Source organism: Mesoplodon mirus (genome assembly GCF_964341445.2).
Source record: "Mesoplodon mirus genome assembly, chromosome: 7".
Classification (NCBI taxonomy): Eukaryota; Metazoa; Chordata; class Mammalia; order Artiodactyla; family Ziphiidae; genus Mesoplodon; species Mesoplodon mirus.
The window spans coordinates 110,240,110-110,260,641 of record NC_138983.1 but is presented as its reverse complement, the minus strand read 5'-3'; the positions used below and the strand labels follow the sequence as shown (position 1 = coordinate 110,260,641).

The 20,532-nt window shown below is 37.4% G+C and overlaps 1 protein-coding gene across 1 annotated transcript in view; it reads right to left on the bottom strand.

Moving 5' to 3' along the window:
- The window catches only part of CEP126 (centrosomal protein 126), a gene marked incomplete at both ends in the record, with an annotated part of 109,957 nt that overhangs the window by 46,578 nt on the left and 42,847 nt on the right, over positions 1 to 20,532 (bottom strand). The window contains 2 exon segments of the mRNA XM_082629501.1: positions 6,687 to 6,798; positions 13,927 to 14,072. Coding sequence (XP_082485627.1) covers positions 6,687 to 6,798; positions 13,927 to 14,072 — 258 coding nt within the window.

Genomic DNA, 20,532 nt, shown 5'->3' with positions numbered 1-20,532 from the left:
AACAGATTTCTGTATATTATTCTTGTATCCTGCAACCCTTCTGAATTCATTATTTCTAATAGTTCTTGGGTGGAGGCTTTAGTGTTCTCTATAGAGAGTGTCATGTCATCTGCAAATAGTGACAGTTTTACCTCTTCGTCTTCAAATCTGCATATCTTTTATTACTTTTTCTTGTCTGATTGCTGTGGTTAGGACTTCCAATACTATGTTAAACAGAAGCAGATAATAAATAAATAAATAAAGCAAACTGTCAACAAGTAAAAATAAACACTATAAAATATATATATATATATATATATATATATATATATATATATATATATATATATATATATATTAAAAAAAAACAGAAGCAGCAAAAGTGGGCATTCTTGTCTTGTTTCTGATTTTAAAGGGAAACTTTCATTTTTCACAACTGAGTATGATTTGGCTGTGGGTTTGTCATAAATGACCTTTATTATGCTGAGATATGTTCCCTCTATACACATTTTGATGAGAGTTTTTATCATAAATATTGAATTTTGTTAAATACTTTTTCTGTATCTATTGAGACAATTGTAATTTTTATCTTTCCTTTTGTTAATGTGGTGGATCCTAGTGATTGATTTGTGTATGTGAACTACTCTTGTACCTCTGGAATAAATCCAACTTGATCATGATATATGATCTTTTTAATGTATTGTTGGATTCAGCTTGTGAATATTTTGTTGAAGATTTCTGCATCTATATTCATCAAAAATACTGGCCTGTAATTTAAATTTTTTGTAGTGTCTTTGCCTGGTTTTGGTATCACAGTAAGGGTGGCCTTGTAGAATAAATCTGGGAGTGTTCCATCCTCTTAAAGTTTTTGGAATAGTTTGATTACAACAGGTATTAGTTCTTCTTTATACATTTGATAGAATTCCCTGTGAAGCTGTCCCATCCTGGAATTTTGTTTGCTGGGAGTTTTTTTTTAATTGCAACTTTTATTTCACATCTAGTGACTGGTCTGTTCAAATTGTCTGTTTCTTCTTGACTCAGTTTTGGTAAGCTGTATGTTTCTAGAAATTTGTCCATTTCTTCTAGGTTGTCCAGTTTGTTGGCATAAAACTGATCATAGGATTCTCTTATGGTTTTTTTTAACATCTTTATTGGAGTATAATTGCTTAACAATGGTGTGTTAGTTTCTGCTTTATAACAAAGTGAATCAGTTATACCTATACATATGTTCCCATATCTCTTCCCTCTTGTAGCTCCCTCCCTCCCACCCTCCCTATCTCACCCCTCTATGTGGTCACAAAGCACCGAGCTGATCTCCCTGTGCTATGTGGCTGCTTCCCACTAGCTATATATTTTATGTTTGGTAGTGTATATATGTCCATGCCACTCTCTTTGTCACAGCTTACCCTTCCCCCTCCCCATATCCTCAAGTCCATTCTCTAGTAGGTCTGTGTCTTTATTCCCATCTTGCCCTTAGGTTCTTCATGGCCTTTTTTTTTTTTCTTTCTTAGATTCCATATATATGCGTTAGCATATGGTAATTGTTTTTCTCTTGCTGACTTACTTCACTCTGTATGACAGACTCTAAATCCATCCACCTCACTACAAATCACTCCATTTTGTTTCTTTTTATGCCGAGTAATATTCCATTGCATATATGTGCCACATCTTCTTTATCCATTCATCTGTTGATGGACACTTAGGTTGCTTCCATGTCCTGGCTGTTGTAAACAGAGCTGCAATGAACATTTTGGTACATGACTCTTTTTGAATTATGGTTTTCTCAGGGTATATGCCCAGTAGTGGGATTGCTGGGTCATATGGTAGTTCTATTTTTAGTTTTCTAAGGAACCTCCATACTGTTCTCCATAGTGGCTGTAACAATTTACATTCCCACCAACAATGCAAGAGGGTTCCCTTTTCTCCACACCAGCTCCAGTATTTATTGTTTGTAGATTTTTTGATGATGGCCATTCAGACAGGTGTGAGATGATATCTCATTGTAGTTTCGATTTGCATTTCTCTAATGATTAATGATGTTGAGCATTCATTCATGTGTTTGTTGGAAATCTGTATATCTTCTTTGGAGAAATGTCTATTTAGGTCTTCTGCCCATCTTTGGATAGGGTTGTTTGTTTTTTTGATATTGAGCTGCATGAGCTGCTTATAAATTTTGGAGATTAATCCTTTGTCCATTGCTTCATTTACAAATATTTTCTCCCATTCTGAGGGCTGGCTTTTGGTCTTGTTTATAGTTTCCTTTGTTGTGAAAAAGCTTTTAAGTTTCATTAAGTCCCATTTGTTTATTTTTGTTTTTATTTCCATTTCTCTAGGAGGTGGGTCAAAAAGGATCTTGCTGTGATTTATGTCATAGAGTGTTCTGCTTATATTTTCCTCTAAGAGTTTGATAGTGTCTGGCCTTACATTTTGGTCTTTAACCCATTTTGAGTTTATTTTTGTGTATGGTGTTAGGGAGTGTTCTAATTTCATACTTTCACATGTACCTATACAGATTTCCCAGCACCACTTGTTGAAGAGGATGTGTTTTCTCCACTGTACATTCTTGCCTCCTTTATCAAAGATAAGGTGACCATATGTGCATGGGTTTATCTCTGGGCTTTCTATCCTGTTCCATTGATCTATATTTCCATTTTTGTGCCAGTACCATACTGTCTTGATTACTATAGCTTTGTAGTATAGTCTGAAGTCAGGGAGCCTGATTCCACCAACTCCTTTTTTCGTTCTCAAGATTGCTTTGGCTGTTCGGGGTCTTTTGTGTTTCCATACAGATTGCAAAATGTTTTGTTCTAGTTCTGTGAAAAATGCCACTGGTAGCTTGATAGGGATTGCATTAAATCTGTGGATTGCTTTGGGTAGTAGAGTCATTTTCATAATGTTGTTTCTTCCAATCCAAGAACATGGTATATCTCTCCATCTATTTGTATCATCTTTAGTTTCTTTCATCAGTGTCTTATAATTTCCTGCATACAGGTCTTTTGTCTCCTTAGGTAGGTTTATTCCTGGATATTTTATTCTTTTTGTTGCAATGGTAAATGGGAGTGTTTTCTTAATTTCACTTTCAGATTTTTCATCATTAGTGTATAGGAGTGCAAGAGATTTCTGGGCATTAATTTTGTATCCTCCTACTTTACAAAATTCATTGATTAGCTCTAGTAGTTTTCTGTTAGCATCTTTAGGATTCTCAATGTATAATATCATGTCATCTGCAAACAGTGACAACTTTACTTCTTATTGTCCAGTTTGGATTCCTTTTATTTCTTTTTCTTCTGTGATTGCCGTGGCTAAAACTTCCAAAACTATGATGAATATTAGTGGTAAAAGTGGGCAACCTTGTCTTGTTCCTGATCTTAGTGGAAATGGTTTCAGTTTTTAACCATTGAGGACTATGTTGGCTGTGGGTTTGTCATATATGACCTTTATTATGTTGAGGAAAGTTCCCTCTATGCCTACTTTCTGCAGGGTTTTTATCATAAATGTATTTTGTCAAAAGCTTTCTCTGAATTGATTGAGAAGATCATATGGCTTTTCTCCTTCAATTTGTTAATATGGTGTATCACGTTGATTGATTTGCGTATATTGAAGAATCCTTGCATTCCTGGAATAAACCCAACTTGATCGTGGTGTATGGTCCTTTTAATGTGCTGTTGGACTCTGTTTGCTACTATTTTGTTGAGGATTTTTGCATCTATGTTCATCAGTGATATTGGCATGTAGTTTTCTTTCTTTGTGGCATCATTGCCTGGCTTTGGTATCAGGGTGATGGTGGCTTCATAGATGAGTTTGGGAGTGTTCCCTCTGCTGTATTTTGGAAGAGTTTGAGAAGGATAGGTCTTAGCTGTTCTGTAAATGTTTGATAGAATTCACCTGTGAAGCCATCCGATCCTGGGCTTTTGTTTGTTGGAAGATTTTTAATCACAGTCTCAATTTCAGTGCTTGTCATTGGTGTCTTCATATTTTCTATTTCTTTCTGGTTCAGTGATGGAAGGTTGTGTATTTCTAAGAATTTGTCCATTTGTTCCAGGTTGTCCATTTTATTGGGATAGAGGTGCTTGTGGTAATCTCTTATGATCCTTTGTATTTCTGCAATGTCAGTTGTTACTTCTCCTTTTTTATTTCTAATTGTATTGATTTGAGTCTTCTCCCTCTTTTTTGATGAGTCTGGCTAATGGTTTATCAATTTTGTTTATCCTCTCAAAGAACCAGCTTTTAGTTTTATTGATCTTTGCTTTGTTTCCTTCATTTCTTTTCCATTTATTTCTGATCTGATCTTTATGATTTATTTCCTTCTGCTAACTTCGGGGTTTTTTGTTCTTCTTTCCCTAATTGCTTTACATGCAAGGTTAGGTTGTTTATTTGAGACGTTTCCTGTTTCTTAAGGTAGGATTGTATTGCTCTAAACTTCCCTCTTAGAACTGCTTTGGCTGCATACCATAGGTTTTGGGTCATCGTGTCTCCATTGTCATTTGTTTCTAGGTATTTTTTGATTTCCTCTTTGAGTTCTTCAGTGATCTCTTGGTTATTAAGTAGTGTATTGATGAGCCTCCATGTTTGTATTTTTTACAGATCTTTTCCTGTAATTTATATCTAGTCTCATAGCGTTGTGGTCCGAAAAGATACTTGATATGATTTCAATTTTCTTAAATTTACCAAGGCTTGATTTGTGACCCAAGGTATGATCTATCCTGGGGAATGTTCCAAGAGCACTTGAGGAGAATGTGTATTCTGTTGTTTTTGGATGGAATGTCCTATAAATATCAATTATGTCCACCTTGTTTAATGTATCATTTAAAGCTTGTGTTTCCTTATTTATTTTCATTTTGGATGATCTGTCTATTGGTGAAAGTGGGGTGTTAAAGTCCCCCAGTATGATTGTTTGACTGTCTATTTCCCCTTTTATGGCTGTTAGTATTTGCCTTATGTATTGAGGTGCTCCTATGTTGGGTTCATAAATATTCACAATTGTTATATTTTCTTCTTGGATTGATCCCTTGATCATTATGTAGTGTCCTTTGTCTCTTGTAATAGTCTTTATTTTAAAGTCTATTTTGTCTGATATGAGAATTGTTACTCCAGCTTTCTTTTGATTTCAATTTGCATGGAACATCTTTTTCCATCCCCTCACTATCAGTCTCTATGTGACCCTAGGTCTGAAGTGGGTCTCTTGTAGACAGCATATATACAGGTTTTGTTTTTGTATCCATTCAGCGAGTCTGTGTCTTTTGGTGGGAGCATTTAATCCATTTACATTTAACGTAATTATTGATAACTATGTTCCTATTCCCATTTTCTTAATTGTTTTGGGTTTGTTATTGTAGGTTTTTTCCTTCTCTTGTGTTTCCTGCCTAGAGAAGTTCCTTTAGCATTTGTTGTAAAGCTGATTTTGTGGTGCTGTGCCCTCTCAGCTTTTGCTTGTCTGTAAAGGTTTTAATTTCTGCATCAAATCTGAATGAGATCCTTGCTGGGTAGAGTAACCTTGGTTGTAGGTTTTCGTCCTTCATCACTTTAACTATGTCCTGCCACTCCATTCTGGCTTGCAGAATTTCTGCTGAAAGATCAGCTGTTAACCTGATGGGGATTCCCTTTTGTGTTATTTGTTGTGTTTCCCTTGCTGCTTTTAATATTTTTTTTTGTATTTAATTGTATTGTATTTAATTTTTGACAGTTTGATTAATATATGTCTTGGCGTGTTTCTCCTTGGATTTATCCTGTATGGGGCTCTCTATGCTTCCTGGAGTTGATTTCCTATTTCCTTTCCCATATTAGGGAAGTTTTCCACTATAATCTCTTTAAATATTTTCTCAGTCCCTTTCTTTTTCTCTTCTTCTTCTGGTACCCCTATAATTTGAATGTTGGTGCATTTAATGTCCCAGAGGTCTCTGAGACTCTCCTCAGTTCTTTTCATTCTTTTTTCTTTTTTCTGCTCTTCAGTAGTTATTTCCACTGTTTTATCTTCCAGGTCACTTATCCATTCTTCTGCCTCAGGTGTTCTGCTATGGATCCCTTCTAGAGAATTCTAAATTTAATTTATTGTGTTGTTCATCATTGTTTTCTCTTTAGTTCTTCTAGAAACTAGAAATATCTAGGCTTAAGACATTTGAAGCCAAAACAATGGATGAGATCAGCTGTGGAGATTATATGCTATGACAACAGAACTAGGTTAGAACACTAAAGAACAGTAACATTTAAGGAAGTGAAAAAAAGAGAAGCCTACAGATAGGAACAGAATGGTTGATACAGGACTACATAGCGAGAGAAGGTAGATCTAAGGAAGTACAGACTTTCACTGTAGCTTTTTAAAGATATCCAGGAAAGATTTTCAGTGAGGAAAAATCCATTTCTACCATAAAGTTCCTCCTCTGACCTAAATTTATATCATTACAACTCAAAATTTTTTTTCTCTCAGTAAAACCAATATCAATATTTTAAAATGGTTTTTATGATAATTCTCATAGAAAATTACTAACATAGGCAGCATTGTAATACCAAAGACAACAAATTAAAATTCCTACTTACTCTTGAAGCAGTTTATATTGTACTCTACCTCAATTCAATGTGTGAAATTTAAATAGTAAACTCTAAAACAGAGGTAAGGAGTAACTGATGAAAAGGCCTACAAACTCAGCAACTAGAGAACTATTTAATTATTATATATTAGTAATTACACATGATAATCATAAATTACTTACCTCCCGTCTATTATTGGTCTGTGGGAAGAGGGAAGGTTTACCTCTGATTTTAAGTTGGATTTCTGAATTTGTTTGAGGGCCACTTCTAATGGAGGAACTGGTTTTTGAAAAACTAAGGGGATAATAAAGGTCAAATAGTACAGAATCACTTCATCTTCAACACTCTCTTTATATATAATTTAATTGGTCAATGATAAAATACTACCTTAAAATTTTTGTAAATAATTTTTTTAGAACAGTGTAAATATTTTAAATTTAGACACCCAATTCCCCAATAAGAAACAGTTACCTCAAAATTATCATCGCCTATTTTAAGAATATTTATTTGGAAAAATGAAACATTGAGAAATGTCCAGCCTTTTTAGTCTGGCATGCAAACTCCATGATATCTGATTTCATAGTTCCATAAACTTCTGACAAAATTTACAAATATTCTTATGAAGAAAAGGGGAAGATATAAAAACACCATTTAACATTTATTGAGCACTTACTGTTAAAGACCTTATTTTTAAGCACTGCATAAGTATTAACTAATTTAATTCTTACTAAGGCCTTTGAGGCAGATGCTACTTGAATCTCCATTTTGCACCTGAGGAAACTGAAGCATAGAGAAGCTAAGTAATTTGTTCAAGGTCATACATTATATGGACACTCACTCACACACCACTCTGCACAACCTCTAATCCAACCCTAGCTCCCATAAGTATCCACTTTCCCAAGAATTTCCATTGTGCACTTTGGTACACACCTTCCTGTTTCAGTTGAAACATAGCTTCTTTTTAAAGGATATTGCTTTTCCTTCAGCCCTCTTATGGGGAGGCACAAATAACTAAAAATAACTCAAGGTCTGAAGGTAGAGTAGGTGACTTTCTAGCTCTCCAATTACACTACCGAACTGTTTCCTCCTTTCTCCTTTAAAAAACCCATGTCCTCAGTCTTTTCCACTATTATAATGTTTGTTATTTACCTTAAAATGTTTAAGCAAAACCAGTCTATTTTTATGAATGGGTTAGTTCTAACTTGAACTCTAGAGTCAAGGGGTGATTGCATAAAATACTAGTGAAAAATGCACAGTTACAAGATGGTTTGCTGGATATTCTAATCATAAAGGGCCAATCCTCTTGAGGAAGAAACTATCAAGCTTTAGATTTTGATTGTTTTTCTAATTAGCATAATCAATGTCCCAAATGGTTGCTTATTGGTAAAACTAATGGCCAGTTGCACAGCCTGATGAATGTTAAAAATGGACTTTCTTTGTTGAAATTGGAGATATTTAAGACAAGTGGTCTTTCCTAAAATATTTTAATCACTCTCTACCCTTGCATGAACAGAGAATAAGAATCTAGGGAGGTCTATACCCTATACCTTTACAGATGGTATTGAGGTTTGATCTCTGATTAGTCTTGGCTCCAGCTGTTAAACAGGAACATTTCTGATGGTCCAATACCAGAAGGCACATAAATTTTGTCTCTGGAACGTGACTGTGTAAGTCTGAGTGGACCTTTCACAGAAAGTGTAGTCGTCAGAGCACATAAAAGGACAGAGAACTGGGACTTTATTGAGCTTAGCGAACAAGTAGTATCAATTGTTTTGTGTCTGCTTTGCTAAAAAATGTTTAGTTGTGCTAGATTATAGTCTGAGACTTCGCTTTTATTAACACTCACCACTTATTGTCTATCAAATAGAACTTAAAAACTACCTTTAAAACTAAGGTAGTTTTACAAACAGTTTACAAACACCCATTACTCTTTCTTGTTGCTGTTGTCTAATGACCTTCTAGTCACTACCTCATACTCACTTATGAAAATTTAAGCTTACATTTTTTGAGTATTTATGGTGTATTCGGGCTTTATTATTTCATTTAAACCACTAGGCTCCTCCTTCCAGTTCTTTTGCTCTAATATTCTAACTCCAATAATCCTCTGACTCCAACAATTTTCTGACCTCATTGGAACTCCCAATCCCTTTTTCGAAGCAAGGGAAAGCATCAGCTATCATGTACACCGGGTGAACCTTTGGTTTAACTCTCATAATTTGGGAATAAACTAAACCAATAGACAATTAAATAAACAGTTATTTATCATAGCTTTGTTGTTGTTTTTCACTCATGGCATTACATTTTCCTAAAATTTTAATTTTGTACAGGTAATATATTCATGTTCAGAAATCAAAAAAATAAAATACACATTTGGAAGTCTTGCTCTTATTGGTCATTTGTGTATTCTATCACTGTTTATGCAAATACAAACATACATAAGTATATATTCTATTTTAAAAAGTTGAAGTATAGTTTACAATACTATATTAGTTTCAGGTGTACAACACAGATATTCAATATTTTTATAGACTATACTCCATTTAACATTATTAAAAAATAATGGCTATATTTCCCTGTGCTGTACAGTATATCCTTGCTTCTTGTCTATTTTATACATAGTAGTTTGTGTCTTTTAACCCAGCAGTCCCCAACCTTTTTGGCACCAGGGACTTGTTTCGTGGAAGACAATTTTTCCACAGACAGGGGTGGGGGGTATGGTTCAGGCAGTAATGAGAGCGATGGGGAGTGATGGGGAGAAATGGGGAGTGGCAGATGAAGCTTCGCTCGCTTGCGCACTGCTCACCTCCTGCTGTGCGGCCCTGTTCCTAACAGGCTGCAGACCAGTAGTGGTCTGCGGTCTGGGGGTTGGGGACCCCTGTTTTAACCCATACCCCTATTTGTCCCACCCTTTTCACCCTCCACACTGGTAACCACTAGTTTGTTCTTTGTATCTGTAAGGTTATTTCTGTTTTTAAATATACATTCATTTTTTAGATTTTGCATATAAGTGATAACAGAGCTTGTCTTTCTCTGACTTATTTCAATAAGGATAATACTCTATAGGTCCATCCACATTGTTGCAAATGGCAGAATTTCATTCTTTTTTGTGGCTAATATTCCGTTGTATATATTTTCCCTAATTCAGTTAGAATTCTTATTACTATTGCTTTGAATTCTTTATCTGGTAAATTATTTGTGTTTCATTATTTGTTTTTTTCTCTTGCTCTTTCAATGGAGACCAATTCTTCTGTCTTCTCATTTTGCTTAACAGTCTCTGTCTCTGTGAAATTAGGTGAAACAGCTACCTATTGCTGTCTTGATGGGGTGTCCTTATGTGGGAGCATCTCTATACAGCCTGTGTGTCCAGTGGTTTTGGTGGGAGGCCTGGATTTGACATGAACACAAGTCATGTCTTTTCTCAGGGTGTGCTGGCAGCTATCACTTTGGAAGGATGTGGGGCTGGAGAAGGAGGTGTTAGGGCCAGAGCCAGGAGTGAGCTGGGGCTTCCTCTCTGCTCAGGGACTGTCACCACCTTATTGGGGCCAGGGTCAGGTCCCAAGTTGCTGGAGCAGAAGCCCTAAGGATTGGGTCTGAGCTAGCTCTGTTCCATTTAAGTGTGAGCTTCCCCTCTCCCAGCACCAGCACTCTTGCCCCTGACGTGAGCAGTGCTGGAACAAGAGGGGCCAGTGTGATCTCTTCGTGTGTGACCAGGTGGAAGCTGCAACAGTTTGGCCACATACAGAGTTTGGGTTGCTTCTGATGTGCTGCCTGTGCAAGTGTCCATAATGGCTGCCCTCCCCCAAAGGATACCACTTTGGTTCTGAATTGCCTCTGTGTCTCATGGCTGAGCTATTTCTTTGGTTGTGGCAGCCATAGTTCCAGTGTGGACCTGTGACATGAAGTAAGCAGGGACTGAGCATTCACTTGGCTCAGGCTGCGGTGTGCTCCAGAGCAGTTTCAGGAAGCCAGTCAGCCACCTGCGCAGTTTCAATCTGCCTCTCTGCCCTCTTTTGGGAGTAAGCAAGTGTGTGCGTACTCCTCCCAAGCTTGAGTACAGGCTTCCCACAGCCTTCCTGTTAGTCCCACCAGCCCTCCAGCCAGCCTAGGGGCTCATCTTCCCTGTGTTGGCACCCAGGACTGGGGCACCCAATATGTGGCTGGGACAGAATCACTCACTCCCCAGGGAGGATTTCTGCCTGTGTAATCTCCCTTTTCCTCTGAGTACCCTTCCTGGGGCACAGGTCCCAACCTGATCGCTTCTCTTTCTTTCCTACCCTATTCCATGTGGATCTTTCTTTCAGCCTTGGTTGCACAGGAGTCTTTCTACCAGTTTCCAGTGAGAACTGTTTCACATGTAGATGTATTTTTGATGTGTTTGTTGGGGGAGGTGAATTCTATGTCCTCCTACTCCACCATCTTGATCTCCTCCCTTAATATATATTCTAATTTCCCTCTTGTCTTACGCAGAAGGTAGAATATTATGTATACTGATATGAATCTATACAATTTGGGGGGCTTCATTAAGAAAAAATACTGCAAAGCTACTAATATAAAATTAGATGTCGAGGCCATGACAGTGAAACTTAAACCTTATTGGCTTTATGGTAAATCTATCTCTGCTGGAGATTGTTCTGTATAAGTCCATAAAGAATTTCCCAGTTTTTTAATAGCTGCATTATATTCCATTGAGTGAATGTGTACGTCATTTGTTTTTACTAAAACTCCTCACTTTCTGTACATAGGCCCTTGGGTAGTCAGCACCCTCTCTGGGGCAAATGATACTCATGAGTGGTGAGTACTCTGAGGCATTTAATACAACTGACCACATCCACTTTCTTAAAACTACCTTTCCTTTGCCTCTTATAACAATTTTCTTTGTTTGCTTTTGTTTCCCATCCTGCTTTCTTGATAACTACTTTTCAAAATCCATTTTTAGTTTTCATTTCTCTACTTATAATAAATGCTAGTGTGCACTAAGATTCTATTTTAGGCCCTATCTTCAATCTGCGTCTATATCCAATATTTACCTTACCTTTCCACATGGCTTCCTTTACCAACTATATATCTATTCATCAGTGACTCTTAAATATAATTTCTATTCCATATCTTTTTCTTAAGTTTCAGATACATATTTCTAGTTGTTGATTTGATTTCCCTATTTGCATGAGTCATGGGAAGCTCAAAATCAATGCATTTAAAACAATAAATAATCTTTCATATCTCTAACCTCATTCTTCTTCTTTACTTGCAACCTTGATTATTATCATCATCCACCAAAATAATTAATTCATTAACTAAGTCCTTATTGAGTGCTAAAAATTTGTGAGGCTCTGAGCTAGTTCTTAGGGGCACTGTTCTCCTAGTCTTTCTTCCAGCCATCTTGATAAATTAGTAACTGAATCTATTGGTTATATCTCTTGAATATATTACCTCCTGTCTCTATATCCAGTGCAGTGCTTTAATTTAGCAGCTTAACACTTCTTGCCACAAATACTGAAATAATCTACTACTAGTCTACCTACTTTAATATGTCTCTACTTCAATACACCTTCAATGTTGTATGGATAATTATCTTTCTAACAAATCTAATTTTAGCACAGACTCTTAGTTTCCTACCTAATATCCATTTTCCCTTTGTTCCTTGGTAATACACACTATATTTTTAGGGGTGGCAATATAGCCACATTAAAAAAAAAACTATATTTTCCAGTCTCCCTTGCAGATGGAGTTGCCAATTAGATATAAGCAGATAGATGGGGGCTTCTAGGAAAACAATTTAAAGGGAGCTCAGAGGTATACCCTTCTGTCCTTTCCATTTCTTCCTTCTTCCTGTCTACAACACTGACATGATGTCTGGAGCTTCAGCCGCTACCATATGACCATGAGGGTAAAGCTATGTAAATCACATACTGAGGGCAGCTGAGCTGAGAGACAGAAGGAGTCTGTGTTCCCAGTGACTTTGCATAATCATCAAACCAGCTCCTTACTGCCAAACTGAGGACTTCACATTACACTAGAGAAAAATAAACCCTTATGATGTTTAAGATATTATTATTTTTAGCAGTGTTACTAGTTGCTCTTACTTTCAGTAAGATCTCTTATTGACCCAGTTAACTGACTTCTTTCCAGTTAAAAAACTTTAAGTGGACTGCATATTGGATAAAGATAAAACTCGTAGCATGGCATACAAAGTTCTTAGAGAATTGTTCCAACTCATTTTTCTAGCCTTATATCCATTTTTTCCCCATCATATGCTTTGGATACACTTTGTATTTGCAATATATAATTCACTTGCAAAAGCTGTTCCTTATGTCTGGGATGTTTTTAAATTGTCTCTTTGCTTGGCAAAATGCTTATTCTTCAAGATTCAAATTTTTCCAGGGATGATATCCCTCATATCCCTGCATAAGTTTAGTGTTCCTTCCTCTGTGCTCTCATATACTTTATACATTCTGCTACCATAGCAATTATATTTATTGACATTAATTGTTTATATTACTCTCATCTCCAAAATAAACTGTGAGGTCTTTAATGGTAGAGCACAATTAGATTTCTCTGTATCTCAGCATCTCAGCTTAGCCCAGGGCTGTGTACAATGCAGCACAACATATGTTTGCTGAATACATAAAGGTTCTGCTTCTCTTTTATTTTTTTTTGAAGATTTGACATTTTGTTGCTAATTCTGTATTACTATTTAAGGCATAAAAAATGTAGATGTGATATTGAAGAATCAAACATAATCATTTAAAAATTCTGAATTGGTTTCAGTCTTAGATTGTTGGATTATGTCACTCTGTACTTTTGTTTTATTTTGCCAGTCTCTCAAATATGAATTTGAGCAAAAATGTGGACAAAATGCCAAAATGAATCTGTCATTAATTTACTAAACCTAACGACTTCCCTGCCAGTCCAGTGGTTAAGACTCCATGCTTCCACTGCAGGGGGCACGGGCTCAATCTCTGGTCAGAGAATGAAGATTCCACATGCTGTGTGGTGCAGCCAAAAAAAAAAAAAAAAAAAAGGATATGTATGTATGTATGTATGTATGTATATATATATATATATATATATATATATATATATATAATTTACTAAACCTAAATGCTAAATTTTCTTTTTATGTTAAACTATTTATTAAATCAGTTTTAAAAAGATAAAGCACTGTAAGCCAGTATTAAGTAGAATCAAACTTGTGTGCTTTCCAAATTTACAAATAGAGCCAACAAAATATTAATTCTCCAAATTAAACCTATATCAAATTGCAATTTTTCATTTGGTTAAAGTCCTATTATTCAAAAGGCATAGTAGTCTTTTTAGTCTGAATTTCCACTTTGTTTCTTAATTTATTTTATTGTCTACTCAAGCTGAATGTGATTATAACTTTCATTTTTTGTTTTTATATTATTCTAGAAATTAAGGCACCTGTTCTCTTCCGCTGTGAAAGAGGAATATGGGCACGCTGGAATTTTTCAGTAACTTCTTCAAACTTTTTTTTTCGTTGTTGAAGTATTTGTTCTCTGATTTTGTGTTCTCTTTCTTCTTGTTGTTTTTGTTTCTCTTCAAAAGCTCTGTATTTAAAACACAAGGTAGACAACAGAATTGACAATAAGTTTATAAAATCGCAACACAGAAAATAGTTCCAAAACAATGCATTCATTATACAAGAGTGTTTTCATATTTCAAAAGTTTAATTACTTAGAAACAACAAGTTTTAAATAAAAAAAGGCCCTTTATTTAGGTCTTTTGCAACTAAGAGAAGGCCTTTAATGAAGCTCTTTCTAATTTTGGGCAGGCCTGCACACACGTCCCACTTCCACTTCCCAAGCCCTGCTGTGGAAAAAGTCTTTTTTAAAAAGCTACACTATTTTCTATAATGTGAAGAACTAACTCATTGGTAAAAGAATCAGTCTTGCAAATTATGGAGTAACCAGGAAAATATTGTATAGTTCTCTTTTTCTTTTAGCCAAAAGTTCAAAATTGGCAGTCATGTTGAGTCTGAACTGTGCTAAAAATCCGGACAATTTACATACAAATCTTGATTCTCAACTTCTCTTGAAAATATGAAAGATTTGGCAACCCTGGACTCTTATTCACACATGGTTATAAACACCTGCCCATAATTCTTACCATCTCTATTTTTCTCAACTTTCCTGTTTCATTTATTTCTGATTGTCCCTAGGCATTTGAGTTTTTATTCAAAGAATTAATTTCAAAGAATTAATTATGTTCATAAGAATGTGTGTGTTTGAGTGATTCAATAATTATCTTCCAGATAATGAGAAAAATGAAGAAGCAAGGCTACAACTCACTGGTAGAGAAACCTCCAAGTACCTCTTTGGAATACATGAGGTTGGGAGGTGCTTGGTAAGAACTCCTTAAATTTTTCAGTGCCATAGGTTACTATTAACCATCCTTCCAAAGACCTCCACTGGCTGGAGCATTATTCTAGTTTAATAACTCAGATTTTAAGCACTATAATTCTGGGAAGTAGGGCCGTAGATCTTCAAGTGGTTCAATCTCTGTGGTAGGTATGAGGTAGTGGTGTGGTGCCACAGGTGGGAGAGGATATTTTTACTTCTCAAAACAATCTCCTTCAAGAATTCCCCCAGAATCCATCAGTGGTTACTTGAACCGGCCCTGCTGTCCCAGGAGCGCATAGAAACCTTTCACTACTAGGGAATCTACCAGTGGCTTCCAGGACCAGCCAGCTGTCCTGGGAGTGTGTGGATAACCCCTCCCACTAGGAAATTTGATAGTGGGTGCCAGGACTTTCCCTGGTGTCCCAGGAGGGTTCAGATAGCTCCCTGCACTAGGAAATTCACCCAGAGGAGGGGCTGAAGCCACAGCTGAGCCCCAGGGGCTATGTGACTAAGAAAGAAGAGCTGAAATCTCTCCTCGTGGCTGAAATCTCTCCACAAACTGTGGACTTACACCTCGGTTGACAGCTTCCTAAATTCAGTGTCTGCAAAACATCTGAAAGGACAAGTGCTCTTGCATCTGGGACGGGTCTGGCTTTACCAGCTGTGGGCTCTGTGGGCATGTGCATGTGGGAGTAGGGCCAGACCAGAGTTTGAGCTGCCTCCATAGTTCCCACAGTGGGTCCAGGTGCATGATTACTGCAGTACTGGGACCTAACTTCAGTAGACCTGTGCTGGTGACTGGTTGAAAAGAATGTCCGAGAGTTACCAGGGCCAATTGCCAGCATAACCACAGTTAAGGTGGAACTAAGAGCAGTGCCAACAACAGATACTTTGTGACCCCACACAATGGGTGAAAGGGGACACAACAGAGCACATACACAGGTGAACAGCTCTAAAGGAGGAAAACTCAGTGGCTTCTCTCCTAGTGGGAATGCTCCAATTCTGTCTACCTTGCACCACAGATCAGAATCACAGTGAAGAAACAGATCTGGGGGCCTCTACTCCAATGACTAGGGAGCAGACTCCACCCCTGATAGGGCAGTGACAACCACAGAGCAAAGGGGAGACCTTGCTCAATATCTAGGGCAGGCTTTGATCACCACAACACAAATCAAAGCCCCTATCAAAGGGATAACAGCACAAAGCCTCTGGACCAACCTCTCCCAAAGGGGCAGACACCAGAAACAAGAGGAACTACAATACTGAAGCCTGCAGAAAGGAGACCATAAACACAGTAAGTTAGACAAAATGAAATGACAGAAAAATAAGTTACAGATGAAGGAGCAAGGTAAAAATCCATAAGACCAAATAAATGAAGAGGAAATAAGTAATCTACTTGAAAAAGGATTCAGAGTAATGATAGTAAAGATGATCCAAGATCTCAGAAACAGAATGGAGGCATGGATAAAGAAGATACAAGAAAAGCTTAACAAAGAACTAGAAGAACTAAAGAACAAACAAACAGAGATGAACAAGACAATAAATGATATAAAAAATACACTAGAAGGAATCAATAGCAGAATAACTGAGGCAGAAGAATGGATAAGTGAGCTGGAAGACAGAATGGTGGAAATCTTTGCCATGGAAAAGAATAAAGAAAAATTCTTTATTCTGTTCTCAGAGACCTCTGGAACAATATTGAATGCTGTCTCAGAGACCTCTGGGACAATATTAAATGTACCAACTTTCCAACTATAGGGGTCCAGAAGAAGAAGAAAAAGAGAAAGGGCCTGAGAAAATATTTGAAGAGATCATAGTCAAAATCTTTCCTAACATGGGAAAGGAAAAAGTCACCCAAGTCCAGGAAGTGCAGAGAGTCCCATACAGGATAAATCCAAGGAGAAACATGCCGGGACACATATTAATCAAACTAACAAAAATTAAATACAAAGAAAAATATTAAACACAACAAGGAAAAGCAAAAATAAAATACAAGGGACTCTCCATAAGGTTTTCAGCTGATTTTTCAGCAAAACCTCTGCAGGCCAGAAGGGAGTGGCAGGATATATTTAAAGTGATGAAAGGCAAAACCTAAATCCAAGAATACTCTAACCAGCAAGGCTCTCATTCAGATCTGACAGAGAAATCAAAAGCTTTACAGACAAGCAAAACCTAACCAAATTCAGCACCACCAAACCAGCTTGACAACAATTGCTAAAGGAACTTCTCTAGGCAAGAAACACAAGAGAAGAGAACAAAAGTGGAAGGGAAGAAAAAAGACCTACAAAACCAAAGCCAAGTTTCAAGATGGCAGAGTAGAAGGGCATGCACTCACCTCCTCTTGCGAGAGCACCAAAATCACAACTAACTGATGAACTACCATTGACAAGAAGATGCTGGAACCCACGAAAAAAGATACCCCACATCCAAAGACAAAGGAGAGGCCACAATAAGATGGTAGGAGGGGTGCAATCATGATAAAATCAAATCCCATACCCGCCGGTTGGGCGACCCACAAACTGGAGAACAATTATACCACAGAAGTTCTCCCACTGGAGTGAAGGTTCTGATCTCCATGTCAGGCTCCCCAGCCTGGGGATCTGGCAATGGGACTAGGAATCTCCAGGGAATCTGACTTTGAAGGCCAGTGGGATTTGATTGCAGGATATCTACAGGACTGGGGGAAACAGAGACTCCATTCTTGGAGGGCACACACAAAGTCTTGGACGCACCAGGGCACAGGGGAAAGGAGCAGGGACCCCATAGGAGACTGAACCAAACTTACCTGCTAGTGTTGGAGGGTCTCCTGCAGAGGCAGGGGCTGGCTGTGGCTCACTGTGGGGACAAGGGCAATGCCAGCAGCAGTTTGGGAAGTACCCATCCCATTGGAATGAGCCCTCCCAGAGGCCGTCATTAGCCCCAACATACAGCCTATAGGCTCTAGGCTTGGATTGCCTCAGGCCAAACAACAGGGAGGGAACACACCACCAGCAGACAAGTGGATTAAAGTTTTACTGAGCCCTAGCCCACCAGAGCAAGACCCAGTTCTACCCACCACCAGTCCCTCCTACCAGGAAGCTTGCACAAGCATCTTAGATAGCCTCATCCACCAGAGGGCAGGAACAGAAGCAACAAGAATACAGTGCTGCAGCCTGCAGAATGAAAACCACAATCTCAGAAAGTTAGACAAAAGGAAAAGGCAGAGGATTATGCCCCAGATGAAGGAACAAGATAAAACCCCAGAAAAACAACTAAATGAAGTGGAGATAGGCAACCTTCCAGAAAAAGAATTCAGAAAAAAGATACTGAAGATGATCCAGGATCTCAGAAAAAGAATGGAAGTAAAGATTGAGAAGATGCAAAAAGATGAAGAAAATGCAAAAAATGGTGGAAATCACTGCCATGGAACAGAATAAAGAAAAAAGAATGAAAAGAAATGAAGATAGCCTAAGAGACCTCTGGGACAACATTAAACACACAAACATTTGCATTATAGGAGTCCCAGAAGGAGAAGAGAGAGAGAAAGGATGGGAGAAAATATTTGAAAAGACAACAGCTGAAAACTTCCCTAACGTGGGATAGGAAACAGTCAACCAAGACCAGGAAGTGCAGAGACTCCCAGGCAGGATAAACCCAAGGAGGAACATGCTGAGACACACACTAATCAAACTGAAAAAAAAATTAAAGAGAAAAAAATATTAAAAGCAACAAGGGAAAAAGGACAAATAACATACAAGGGAACTCCCATAAAGTTATCAGATGACTTCTCAGCAGAAATTCTGCAAGCCAGAAGGGAGTGGCACAATAATTTAAAGTGATGAAAGGGAAGAACCTAAAACCAAGAACACTCTATCCATCAAAGCTCTCATTCAGATTTGATGGAGAAATCAAAAGCATTACAGACAAGCAAAAGCTAAGAGAATTCAGTCCCACCAGACCAGCTTTGCAACAAATGCTATAGGCACTCCTCTAGGTGGGAAAGAGACTAGCAGCTAAAAAAAAAATTTTAAAAAACCCTTGTACTTATATAGACTGTATATCAAAACCTCATGGAAACATCAAACTCAAAAACTACAATAGATACACACACACAAAAGAAAAAGCAACCCAAACACAACACTAAAAATGGTCATCAAACCACAAGAGAAGAGAACAAAGAGGAAAGGAAGAAAAGGTATGTAAAAAAACAAACCCAAAACAATTAAGAAAATGGCAATAGAAATACACATATCAATAATTACCTTAAATGTAAATGGATTAAATGAGTCAACCAAAAGACAAAGACTGCCTGAGTGGATACAAAAACAAGACCCGTATATATGCTGTCTACAAGAGACCCACTTCAGACCTAGGAACACATACAGACTGAAAGTGAGAGGGTGGAAGATAGTATTCCATGCAAATGGAAATCAAAAGAAAGCTGGAGGAGCAACACTCATATCAGACAAGATAGACTTTAAAATAAAGATTGTTGTAAGAGACAAGGAAGGACACTACATAATGATTGAGGGATCAATCCAAGAAGAAGATATAACAATTGTAAATACATATGCATCCAACATAGGAGCACCTCAGTATGTAAGGCAAAAGCTAACAGCCATAAAAGGGGAAATTGACAGTAACACAGTAATAGTGGGGGACTTTAACACCCCACTTACACCAAAGGACAGGTCATCCAGACAGAAAATTAATAAGGAAACACAAGCCTTAAATGACACATTAGACCAGATAGACTTAATTGATATTTATATGACATCCCATCTGAAAGCAGCAGAGTACATTTTCTTCTCAAGTGCACATGGAACATCCTCCAGGATAGATCACATCTTGGGTCACAAATAAAGCCTTGGTACATTTAAGAAAACTGAAAATTTGTTTTTTAAACATCTTTTTTGGAGTATAATTGCTCACAGTGTTTTGTTAGCTTTTGCTGTATAACTGTGAATCAGGTATATGCATACGTATATCCCCATTTACCCACCCTCTTGTGTCTCCCTCCCACCCTCCTTATCCCACCCCTCTAGGTTGTTGCCAAGCACCAAGGTGATCTCCCTGTGCTATGCAGCTGCTTCCCACTAGCTATCTATCTCCTTATCCCACCCCTCTAGGTTGTTGCCAAGCACCGAAGTGATCTCCCTGTGCTATGCAGCTGCTTCCCACTAGCTATCAATTTTACATTTGGTAGTGTATATGTGTCAATGTTACTCTCTCAGTTTGTCCAACTTACACTTCCCCCTCCCTGTGTCATATCAAACATCTTTTCTGAACACAACACTATGATATTAGAAATCAATTACAGAAAATAAACTGTACAAAACACAAACAAATGGAGGCTAAACAATGTGTTAATAAATAAACAATGGATCACTGAAGAAATCAAAGAGGATATAAAAAATACCAAGAAACAAATGACAATGAAAACATGACAACCCAAAGCGTATGGGATGCAGCAAAAGCAGTTCTAAGAGGGAAGTTTCTTGCAATAGAGCCTACCTCAAGAAACAAGAAAAATCTCAAATAAACAACCTAATCTTACACCTGAAGCAACTAGAGAAAGAGGAACAAACAAAACCCAAAGTTAGTAGAAGGAAAGAAATCTTAAAGATCAGACTATAAATAAATGAAATAGAAACAAAGAAAACAATAGCAAAGATCAATGAAACTAAAA